Raw genomic sequence first — 12846 nt, forward strand, 5'->3', positions numbered from 1 at the left:
TGTAAATCAACCACTGGTGTGGCTCAGTGGTAAAGAACCTGCCTGCAATGCAGGACATGTGGGTTCAATCCCTGGGTTGGGATGATCCCTTGGAGAAGGAAATGGTAACCCACTCCAGTATTCTTGCCTGGAGAATTCTATGGACTGACGAGTCTGGCAGGCTACAGTCCATGAGGTTGCAAAAGAGTAGGACATGACTTAGTGACTACAAAAACAAATAAGAGGTACAAACAAATATGTATAAAACAAGTCAACTACAAGGATATCATACAGCACAGCGAATATAGTCAATATTTTATAATAACTATAAGCAGAATATAATCTATAAAAATTCTGAATTATTATATTGTATACCTGAAACTAATATAATATTGTAAATCAAATTTACCTAAAATTTTTTTTCTGTAAAGAACTTCTGGCTCCGTTTTCCTCAACAAATCCAATCGTACTATACATTAACAAGGAATGGATGTTCTATTAAAAGCTTGGGGGCAAGAGATAGGATACTACCCAGGAGAATTTTATGAAACTGTAAAAAATGTCCTCATTTTCTTTCCCAAAGTTCCTCTCTAGGCATCTGCTGCCACATCCTGTGTCTTTGTTCCCCTGCAATGTCTCCAGTTTCCACTCATTTACTGGGCACATATTTACTGAGTGCCTACGAACAGCCAGCATCAGGGTTTAGGCAGTGGGGACAAAACAGCAAACAATATAAAGCCTACTCCCATGGATCTTGTATTCTGGACCAGGAAGAGCAACAATAAAAGAAACATAAATATGTACTATGTCCAGTGTTATGAAAAGAATAAAGCGAAACTCAAGGTAAACAGTAACTCTCTTTCTCACTCTCTCTCTCAGTTTGGGGGAATGAGGTTATACTTTACATAAGGTGGTCACGGAAGCCTTCACAGGTAAAGTGACACTCTGGCTGAGACCGCAAAGAAACAGGGGAGGGAATCAGGCCAGTATGCAAGAGAAGAGCAATCTGTGTAGTGAGCAGCCAAGCGTAGAGACAGTGAGGTATGAGAGGGTTTGGCTTGTTCCAGGAATAACAAGGAGGCCAGAGTGGTAAGGGAGAAGGGTTCAGAGGGGGACTGGGTATGTAGGGGGATCACACGGGCCTTGAGGGACGCTGTTGGCACTTTGGCTTTGATTGTGAGACAGGAAGCCAGAGGAGGATTCTGAGCTGCAGAAGGCAGGGGTAGAAGCAGGGAGAGTGGGCACAGGCTGTTTGGAGAGTCCAGGCCAGAGCTGATGGTGGGCTTGAGTAGCGCAGCAGTGGGTGCAGCAAGGATTGACTGACTCACCTCTGTCCATATTCTGAAGGCAAAGCTGAGAGGGCTAATTTGTGGACTGGATGAGGATGTGAGAGAAAGACAGAATCAAGGGTGATGGCAGAGTGCAACTGATGGAATGAAGTTTGTATTTGCCAAAACAGAAATATTATTAAACAGACAGGTTTAGGGGGAAAAACCAAAAGTTGTGCTTTGAGCATAGTATAGTATCTTTAAGGTACACTGCTTACATAACTCACTAAGGAAAATAAATGTCTGAAAGTTAGCTGAACCCCACTCTCCCTTCGAGGACATTCCCAGCACCTTCTACTGTTCCTCAAGTGTGGTTATTGAGCAAGTCTCATCCTCTCCCAGTGTACCAAAAATTAAAACACACACACACACACACACACACACAAATCTTTATGTGACAAAAAATAGGGCTCTTCCCAGGGTGCATTCTGCTAATGAAAAATAAAATTTTCTTCATCTCATCACATCAGCAACTTTATACTTGATAGTTTCCAGGCAAACAAATAATAACTCCTACTTACTGCTTGATTACCTTTAGCTGGGCACTGTGCATATCCTTTCTATGAATGTTCTTATTTCATCCCCAGAAAGCCTCATGAGGTGGACAGTGCCATTCATGCCATGAGACACTGAGGCTTTGAGGGTTAATGTGCCCAAAGTTGCAGACCAGACCTAAAGCCCTGGTAGCCTAGTCTCCTAAGCCACTGCTCACCGCCGTGCTACTCGGCTGCCCACGTCGCTCACAGTGGACTTACCATCTACCGTGACTTGAATCTTCTGACTAGCTGACAGAGTTCCGTTTCCCTGGATGTTGACCTTCACAATGTAGTTGCCTTCGTCGGTGAACTGCAGTGGGTTGATGAGCAGGGAGGCGTTGGGTGGCATCATGGTGAATTTGTGCTGGTATTCCAAGTCGGGAACCACAGACTTGTTCACGGAGCCCAGCAAGTACTTGGGCATCGTATGGGGTCTCTCAAAAAGCCATATGACCTGGATGTCTGATGCTGGAGTGTGGAATCCATAGTGCACGGGGAGATAGAGAGCCTGGCCCCTGATGCCATGGACGGTGCGTGATGGCACTGCCACCTTCAGCCCCAAGCAAGCACCTGCTGTGAAGGAAAGGAAAGCTGTAAAGACGCTGAGCCACATTTCATAACCAAAAGGCACAAAACAGAGAGAACCTGATCAGGCGATAGTCCTTTACAAAGAAGAGAGGCTTCTAGGTACTGACTATTCTGGTACTGGTTACCTGTAGAGGTAAATATTTGTCTCTGAAATGAGCATTTTAAAAACTCCACCCAAAGACTGTGTGGATCGCTTGATCTTTTTAAATGCATGATGAAAAGGAAAAGCAGAAGTTATTATCTCTGACTGTTAAAGAATAATGGGAAAAGGAGAACTGGGATAGATGATTAGTTCTGAAGTCCAATGAAACCTTTAACAAAATTGAATTGCGACTGTATTAATGTCTGAGTCATATCATATCCTAATCAAGCTATGTGACTGAGGGGCTAGTTCCTCTTGAGAATCTTCCTTCACAGTCTTCTGACATGACTTGGTAGTCCCCAATTGGAAGTTTTTTCCTTTAGCCAAAGCCTTGCCAAATGCAAATATTCTAAGGACAATGATAGCAAACCATTACCAGTTGTGATTGAATATTATTGCTTAGAAGAAGGAATCTGGTTTGTGTGTTTGAGCAACAGTAAGAGAAGGCAATGGCACCCCACTCCAGTACTCTTGCCTGGAAAATCTCATGGACGGAGGAGCCTGGTAGGCTGCAGTCCATGGGGTCGCTAGGAGTCGGATGTGACTGAACGACTTCATTTTCACTTTTTACTTTCATGCACTGGAGAAGGAAATGGCAACCCACTCCAGTGTTCTTGCCTGGAGAATCCCAGGGATGGGGGAGCCTGGTAGACTGCTGTCTATGGGGTTGCACAGAGTCGGACACGACTGAAGCGACTTAGCAACAGCAGCAGCAGCAGCAGCAGCAGCAAAAGACAGGAACAAATGGAGCAGAGTGGAGCCTGAGGAGCCTGGTGAGACAGGAGACCAGCAAGACGGCTGAGCCAGAACAGGAAGTACCTTAGGGTCACGGCAAACACTTAGGCAATTTTACTGTGAGTGAGACGGGAACACAACCAGAGTTTTGTGAGCAGGAGGGGTAGGGGTTTTCTTATTATTATTATTTTTAAGGTATACCCTAGCTGCTGTGAGAACAGACTAAAACAGGGGAAAGAGCAGGAGAAGGGAGCCCACTTAGAAGGTGCCTGCAATAAAGTAGGCAAGAGATGGTTGCGCTGTAGATAAGGGCAGTAGTATAAGATACTGTGAGAAAAGACTGGGGGTGCTAAGAGTATTTGATGGCACGTTGGGAGTGGGATAAACAGAGACGAGTCAAGAGTGATTCTAAGGTTGATGACTTGATCAACTGGAAGAATAGAGCTGTCATTTATTAATGAGCAGCTAATCAATTAATCATGGGGAGACATTTTTGGAAGACATTTTGTCCTATGGACAGAAGGGCCTGCCGGGCTATAGTCCATAGGGCTGCAGAGTCACAACTGAAGCGGCTTATCACGCATGGAGAGACATCTCACAATTTCAATTCCGTCTTATACAAAGTTTTTATCTTCTTTCATTGATTCTCCCTTTTTATCTCTACTAGCAAGGGGATCTTTAAGATTTATCTGATTCCTATTATGAAAAGCCATCAATATTAGGAAGGGAATGGTAGAAAGATCTGTTTGTACAATGATTTTCTTTGGAGAAACTGAAAGATGCTGGTCTGATCCTGTGAGGAATAAAAATCCACCAACAGGAAATTTTCTTCTTTCCTTCCCAGGGTGAAGGTCAGAGCAAAGATTTCCATGGTTTTAGTGTTTGGGTAGCTGTTAGTGAAGAGTGAGACCCTGGGGTCAGCAGGGAAGTCAGAGCAAAGAACTGAAGAGAAAAAGGAACAAAGAGGAAGAGTGGAGGAGGTTACAGGGAGAAGATACACAGTCGAAACCGACTATATGGACTGAAAATTAGGTGACTGTCTGGGAAAAATAAATATGTGTCTTACAGTCTCCTCTGTGTATATTTGTGATTGACTTGTATTTTTTTTTTCCTGACAATGGGTTGTATCTGTACATTTCATTTTAATGATTTGGTCCATTACAAAGGAGTTACAAAGGTATGAGCATTTACTTCTATTTTCTTTTCTGACAAGTACAAGACTGCTAAATTTGTAGTTGTTCTTAATTTGAATCATTAGAAAAAGAAGGAACTGGTTGCTGAGAGCTATAAAGAGGAGATATAGTGGATTGCAGGAAAGGAAATCCTAAGAGAGATAAATGAAGTTGAGAGAGTAAATCTAGGACTTAACCCTAGTGATGTCTGAGATGTGTGAAGCAGCGATAGTGAGAAGGGAGTAAAGCTCTTGAAGCCATGGATTTAGAAAGACATTGGGCATCTGGGTGGGGGTCCTGCACAGGAAATTATTCCTCTCAGCACCTGTGATATCTGCACCAAACAGCATGTATTTTCATGACTTTCATTGTAGTTGGCAATAGGAAGTGCCTGACAAGTTCCTGGCAAGAAATAAATAAAAACTAGTTTACCCATTATTACTAACTTAAGATATGCAAAATGTAATTTTCACTGTATTTATTGTGTTGCTGTTTCCTTATTATTATTATTATTTTTTACTTCAGTGAATACAAAAATATTCCTGTGGGTTTCACAGTTTATTCTTGATCTTGGACTTCCCTGTCCACACAGTCTTAAATTAATTTCTTGTAAATTGCCTAGAAACAACAGCTTTTAGGAACCTATTCGCTAAGCTTTCAGAGAGATTTCTGAATCTACTACTTTAATAAAGTTAAAAGTCCACTGAAATTTGAGGTGTTGAATACATACTTGGGATAAAATGGTGATTAGTTAGATGACTTACCTTAGATAAGTCATTTTAATTCCCTGTGACTCAGTTTTCTTTTGTGTGAAGAGGGTTATATTAGATGAGGTCCAAGCCCTCTCTCTGCTCTTTATGTTCTCAGCATCCTAAGGTGCCTCTCTCATGGTAGCAGCTACCCTACATTTGAAGGGGAAGGGCCCATATTTAAGTAAGAAAGGGCCCAAAGAATTCAGAAGTATTAAATCTCAGATTTAAGTCTACTTAGTAAGTTGTCAATCCCTTTGTTTAGTCACTAAGTCATGTCAGACTCTTTGTGACTCCACGCACTGTTCCTGCCACACTCCTCTGTCCATGGGGTTTCCCAGGCAAGAATACCAGAGTGATTTGCCATTTCCTCCTCCATGGGACGTTCCTGCCCCAGGGATTGAACCCGCAACTCTTGCATTGGCAGGTGGGTTCTTTAGCATTGAGTCACCAAGGATATCTTTTCATACAGTGGCAGTTCTGTGTTTTTTGCCAAGAAATCAAGGGGGATGGTGGGAATCCACCTCATTGCCTTGTGAACACATTGGAAAAAGCGGCATGGCTGCTGATAAAAAGCTTGCCTCTGACAGTGAGCAGTTTGGTCACTGATTTATTGGTCTATTTAAAACATTTTACACCTCAACTTAGAAACTGCTGGTAGACTGAGCTGTAGCTAGAGATGGCCTGAGTGCAATCCTGGCCAATCTGTTCTTGGCATTTGGGGAAGTCATTGCAGAAGTCCTTGTTTACTTTTTACTTTTTTTTTTTCCTGAAAAGAGGAAGAACCTTTTTTAATCTACTTTTTTGTGTGGCTTGGGTTGAAAAAAGATTAACTGAGATTGTAATGTTCTGAAAATGACTGGGAAACACTTTATTACCAAGGAGTGAGAGCATGACTGGAACAGAAACGTAGGTGGATCTTGACTCAGGAAGCTGAATCTTAAGCGGACCAGAAAGTCTATGACTAAAGTTACAGAAATAAATTTTTATTTATTAAAATACTGAATATGACACAAACATTGCAGCCTAGTAGAAAATGTTAGATGGCACGTACAGTTATCATTAAGAGGAGTGAACTGGTTCTTTGGTCTATTTTGGAAATAACAGACATCATGTAACAGTATCTTAAATAACATATTACCATCAATAATATCTCTGAATATATTCAATGCTTATCGTACCAAATGATGTGAAATCATGTCATTTAACTTTTTTCATGATATGAAATCATGAGTGCTTTTTCAAGTATATGTATGACAGTGAGAGAGAATGTAGTTGTCACAATTGCTGTTTGCTTAGATTGCATACACCATTTTCATCAGATAAATTATAGGTAGAAAGTTATGAGAATCCCATGGACCGGGGAGCCTGGTGGGCTGCAGTCCATGGGGTCACTGAGAGTCGGACACGACTGAGCGACTTCACTTTCACTTTTCACTTTCATGCATTGGAGAAGGAAATGGCAGCCCACTCCAGTGTTCTTGCCTGGAGAATCCCAGGGATGGGGGAGCCGGGTAGGCTGCCATCTATGGGGTCGCACAGAGTCGGACACGACTGAAGCAACTTAGCAGCAGCAGCAGCAGCAGCAGCAGCAGCAGCAGCAGCAGCAGCAGCAGAAAGTTATGAGTATCAGTGATGGATGAAATTTTCTTTATACATTTTTTATATCATCCACTAAAATCTTTTTAATTTGCAGGAAATACATGAGCCTACTGACATGATGTAATCCTTACTTGTAGTGAACGTTGCAGAATACACAGATAATTGTATGCTTCTGCTCCAGTTTAGGAGCACGTACTCTTTAGCCATTGCTGAACTTCCCCCTCTAGATGTGATGAGCTTATGCTGTCCAAACAGTAGTTTACTGACTTAAAAAAATCAGCTTCATCTTCAGAAGTTTTCAAGGGTTTTTTTCTCATTGTATAAGGAAACGTAAATGACTGAACTATAAATTTTAGAAAGTCAACCTCTGTAAGAACAAGTAAACTTTTTGAAAATAAATGATATGAAAATTGATGAAATTTTAATTTGATATTCCAAATATTTGTACTTAAATGAACGTTCAATTTTATTACTAGGTTAATACTTTTGAGTACAAGAAAAGAAAACTCTTAATTTTTTATATTTGAGGCACCATACTGCTTTGAAGAACATTGATAATATCATTAATAACCTGACATACAAAATTATAGCAAAACTCTCCCCTTCAGAGATTCCCTTAAACTATAAAACAAACGTATGATAAAGGAACGTCCAGTGTTAAAGAACACGACCTCATATTGTAAAATTATCTATAGTCCAGCAACAAGACTCCCTAGACCAGTTTCACTGTATTGAATATAAACATCAGACTCCACAAAGTGACCTCTACTGTAGCTCAAAATAGTTGGCATTTACTTCCCCATTGCCAAGTCTGATATTAGCAAGCACAACACAGCTATTGTTGACTGTAAATAAACTCTTGTATCTTTAGAGAAAATAGAAATTATGATGATGTTCTTTGAATAGACTTTACAAACTACATTTGAGGGTTCAAATAGCTATGATTTTTAAAAAAGAAAAAACAAACTGATACTCAGTATTTCAAAATACAAAAAAATTTCCAAATTACCCAAGGTCTTTACAACTCACTACCAATGGAGAAGAGTAAATTTGTGAAAGTCTTAAGGGATAATAACTGATTTAGCTACTTATGGACATGCTATCTATTTCTCAAAATTATGTTTAATTTTAGTTTGGTAGAATCCTTCAAATGAATTGGCTCTCAGTGCTTCCCAAAGCCAGTTGCAAAAAATTACTTAGGAAATGACAGCAGTCCTGTTGTAAAAAATTAAGCATGGCACTGCCACAAAGGATACTTTTGAAGCCCAGAAACATGCACAAAGATAAAAAGTCAGTTATGGTAATTGCTTAATTTTCCTAAAAATTTCTAAACATCTCTATAGGCTAGAATTTGACAACATAATGGAAAAACAATCACAATTATGGGAAACTCAAACATTAAAAAAATTAACAAACTGTACATTTCAAATATGTGGAATATGAACAACATTAGGTATAAATGTAAATAATCACATGTACTATGAAAACTAAGCCATAAAATACCAGTAAGGGCAAGCTCTAAATACCTAAGAAGGTTAAAAACTTAAGTGGTTATTTAGCTAATTTGTTCTTAAATTTTAAGGGATAAAAGGTTTTTTGAATTCGTATCTGTTGGATATAAACAAAATAAGAAACTGACCTGTTCTTTTAACTTGACTTTTAAAGCTGATACAGGAAGAATAGAAAAAGAATGTCTGGGGAAATTATGACATAGAAACAGTGGACTCCTCTAAATTCTAAGGATAAAGAGGAGAATGAGGGAGAAACAAAGTAGAGGGGAAAAATTAATTGAATTAACTATTGGGCAAAGAGAAAGACTAAAGCTATTTTGGAGAAATAATACTTTTAAACACATTTCTCCCTATTGAGCATATGTATTTTTTTTATCAGTTTGGAATCTTTTTTCCCACATTTCATAAATTAGGTAAGAAACAGGTAAAGCTAACAGTTTGCCACAATATCTTTAAATAAAACAGTCACAAACTATGTTCATAAATTGTTCTAAGTTTCACAGTAAGTGGTAACAAATTCATGACCTGTAAGAATATTTGCCAAAGTAGAATGCATTAAAGAGTGTTGGACCTATATATGAACTCTATAAAAAGAAGAACCACATTAAGTTTTTAGAATGTTTTAATTTTCTTAATAAGTGCTATTGACAATAATTGTTGTCTTCAGAAAACAATAACCATTGATTGATTGAACTTCCTTTCTCCTAAATGATCCTGTTTCTTTGCTGGAACAAACTGTGTTACTGTTAAAAGGTTCTGTGCTGTCCTTCAATTATCTGAGTGAATCTACAGCCAAGAGCAAATATTTACCTTATGGTCACAATTTTTTAAAAAAAGTACTTAAAATGCACTTTATGCAGTGCCTTACCTAAGAGAAGGAGGTATATTTTGCACCGAAGGACCCCAACCCTGCTGCTGAAGGGTTCCATGAATGCATCCTGTTCCATGCACACAGTGCCCTGTTCCTGGTGGCAACTTGGTTCATGGACCGGCAGCTGCTGGTTTATTTGCCAGGGAAATTAGCAGTGAGGTAACAGACCCCAGCCTGCCTCTTGCTTCTGCGATTTGAATACAGAATGAATGTGTATACAAAGGACACAGGTACTGGGAACACCTGTTATAGGCTCTGCAAGAAGACAGGCTTGTGACTTTCAGAGCCACTTCTTAGCAATTATCAGTAATCCTCAGCATGTTTCATGAATTATTCTTAGTCGTTAATTATCACATGAAGGAAAACATCCTTTCGGGTGACTCTAATAAAAACCAATATGCTTTAATAATCAAAAGCATATTGTGAAATTTTCTGAAAAAACAGAAGCTAGTATCCTATCATGGAAAAACGATGCCGCTATTTTGAAATTAAATTTTTTCTATGAAAATCACAGTATTTCATATATCTGCTAAAATAGTTATAAATCACCGTGAAGGAACATGTAAAAGTTATACATATCTTTAAATATGTATTTTTCTTGTATATTTCCTGTTAGAAATGTCCACCATGGGTTTATTGAGTCTATGGATTCATGTTATTTTTAAAAGCAAACCACAGGTGTGTTTCCGAGTAACACTGAATCATGCACTGCACATAATTATAACAGATAATATCTGAGGCCACATTTTCACAGCTGAAGCAGAGTAAGTGAACCAACAGTTCAGAGACTATCTTGCCTCTACAGTGGTGTCTGGGCTACGGATTTTCTGCCTGGCCTTTCACTGCCAGGCAGTGCACTTCCGCTTAATTCACCTAGCTATAAGTTAACCCCTATTTCATTTCATGTCATCTACTACAAGAAGGTTCCAGTCCAAGCTCTACTATATAAAACAAAAATCTGCATCAAATCATGCAAAATTCCTTGCATAAATAATTACTGAAGAAGTTTGATGATAAAATAGGCGAAGAAAGAATATTCCTCAATTGTAATTAAAGGTAAAAAAAAAAGTGATGATAGTTATTTTGGAATTTAAGTTTGGAAACATATTTTGGATTAAGGCTAACAGACCTGTTGTGTGTTCATGCTTTAGTCGCGCAGTCGTGTCTAACTCTGCAACACCACGGTCTATAGCCTGCCAGGCTCCTCTGTCCATGGGATTCTCCAGGCCAGAATACTGGAGTGGGTTGCCGTTTTCTCTTACAGGGGATCTTCTTGACCCAGAATATCAAACTCTAGAGTCTCCCTGCATTGCAGTCAGATTTTTCACAATCTGAGCCACCAGGACCCAGTTTGGACCTGCTCTTACTAGCAAAGTGACAGTTGGAAAACCTGACCCCTCTTCAGAGGTCACTTAATAATCTCTCCAAGCTTCAGAAAGAAAAAAAAGGGTACGAACTTCCCCCCAGGTAGTTGTTACACCACAACTCTCTCTGTGCTATTTCTAAGTCTTGTTTGTGCCATCTAGAGATTGCAGCACTTATCTTACTAACCTCAACTGATTTTGTTGCATGCTTATTTTCCCTCTGAGTCCTAGAACACAAAGACTGGTCTGATTCATTTATGGATCTAGCATAGTGATTAACTAGCATTTTTCTTAAGTTGTTCCCCCAGAAACAAACCCCAAAGTTCCTTAGTCCGTGTCTTCTAATTCCCACTTGATGCTTGAGAAATGCCTACAAATATTAATATTGGATTTTACAAAACACAATTTGGAAAGTAATATTGAAATTCTACAGATAGCAGATAGACTCCCCCTCACATCTTTTAAATCAATATCCATCTCGAATTGTGTTTTATTAAATAGTGTTTTTCAAACCCAGTGCTGGTTCATGATGAACCTTTTTGGGTACTAAGCAAAGTGAGAGAAATCGAGATGACGCAGTGAGTTTTTCCTAATGTTAAATTTACTCAATTTAAAGGACTGATTTTTAGTCTGCAATTTTTGGGTTTCTTTTGTTATATTAAAATATCATTTATTTTATGATACAGTGATAAGAGATGTTACATAAATAAATAAAATGTCAAAATGAATTAGATGATCTTTTCATGTCAAGACACATATTAAAGGGCTTCCCAGGTGGCACAAGCAGTAAAGAACCTGCCTGCCAGTGCAGGAGACTTAAGAGACATGGGTTCTGTCCCTGGGCTGGGAAGGCCCCACGGAGGAGGGCATGGCAACCCACTCCAGTATTCCTGCCTGAAGAATCCCAAGGACAGAGGAGCCTGGCGGGTTATAGTCCAGAGGGTCACGCAGAAATGACTTAGCATGCAAGCACATATTCAAAAATAACAGTGAGAGGCTCATCTTGGTAAAGTGCTGAGACAAAAATCATGCCAATGCGCCCTCTAGTGGCAGGTAGTACGAATAAAAATCTTAACCTGCTAGAGTAACTTCAGAACTCAGGATGTTTACACAGGAAGCCACACAAGATAACGTTAAAATATAACTTCAATTGTTTTCAGTTTTTAAGTGCTATTACAGATGGTTTAAAGTCTTTTATCATTATAAGAAACTTCCTATCATCTACATCTCACATCTCACCTGTAACCCACAGAGGAGCTCTGTTCAGGAGCCTATGGATTTCAAACATCCACACTCATTATTTACTAGTAGCATAGGAATGCTTTGGAATGGTAGGAAGAATTGGGAAGGAGAGGTGGTGACACACCAATGCCAAAGCCAACAGAGAACAGTGGCTTACCAGATGCTCAATGGTAAAGAATCTGCCTGCCAGTGCAAAAGAAGCAAGAGACAGAGGTTTGATCCCGGGGTCGGGGAAGATCGCCTGAAGGGAATTGCATCCACTCTAGTATTCTTGCCTGGAGAATCTCATGGGCAGAGGAGCTTGGCGGGCTATAGTCCATGGGATTGTAAGAGTGGGACATGACTGAGCATGCACGCATGCAAGAACTGAGGAAAGCAAGCCCTGTCTTCTGTTCTAATTCGATAGATCTCAGGAAAGATCAGAGTTTACAGGGAAGAGGTGGCTGCTAGAGAAGGCTGTCACAGTCACCCATGCCTGTGCTAACTCCTATAGAGTCAGGTCTATAGTACTGCCTCCCAGAAACCCTGATCAATTCATAAGGCTACTAAATGATTATCAGCAACGTCTTCCTCCCAGGGTCCCTCTCCAGGTCACTGCTTTACCTTCAGCAAGTGTCCTGTTTTTCTACTACTGCTTGCTCAGGAAACGTCTTTACATTTTGCTGGGGAGGCCACATCTTTCTGCTGCTTTGATATTTATAGGATGACTAGAAATTCATCCTGGCCCTAATCAAACCAGGATCTCCACTTTTAATTTAAGCTTCAGAGGCTCCTTCTATTTGGGCCATCAGAAATATGCCCTTACGGTGTGTGTGTGTGTGTGTCGCTCAGTCATGTCTGACTCTTTGTGAACCTGTGGACTGTAGCCCACCAGGCTCCTCTGTCTATGGAGATTCTCCAGGCAAGAATACTGGAGTCGGTTGCCATTCCTTTCTCTAGGGATCTTCCCAACCCAGGGATCCCAGGTCTCCCGCACTGCAGGTAGATTCTTTACTGTCTGAATCACCATGGAAGCCCTTATCCTACT

At 40.0% G+C, this 12846-nt stretch overlaps 1 protein-coding gene across 7 annotated transcripts in view; it reads right to left on the reverse strand.

Annotated features, from left to right (window-relative positions):
• HEPACAM2 (HEPACAM family member 2) overlaps positions 1 to 12846 on the reverse strand; it is a 61183-nt gene that overhangs the window by 46454 nt on the left and 1883 nt on the right. For 3 of the 7 annotated variants that reach the window (XR_011256580.1, XM_069587416.1, XM_069587417.1), the window contains exons 1-2: positions 9211 to 9404; positions 2063 to 2413 (exon numbers count right to left, since the gene is read on the reverse strand). Coding sequence is in view for 5 of the 7 variants with exons in the window: in XM_069587416.1 (XP_069443517.1) it covers positions 2063 to 2413; positions 9211 to 9289 (430 nt within the window). In the remaining 2 variants the exon portion in view is untranslated. Of the gene's footprint in view, positions 1 to 2062; positions 2417 to 9210; positions 9433 to 12846 lie in introns of those variants that run through there. The other 4 variants (XR_011256579.1, XM_069587414.1, XM_069587415.1 and 1 more) reach the window with 4 other exon arrangements.

This window comes from Ovis canadensis, chromosome 4 (genome assembly GCF_042477335.2).
Source record: "Ovis canadensis isolate MfBH-ARS-UI-01 breed Bighorn chromosome 4, ARS-UI_OviCan_v2, whole genome shotgun sequence".
NCBI lineage: Eukaryota > Metazoa > Chordata > Mammalia > Artiodactyla > Bovidae > Ovis > Ovis canadensis.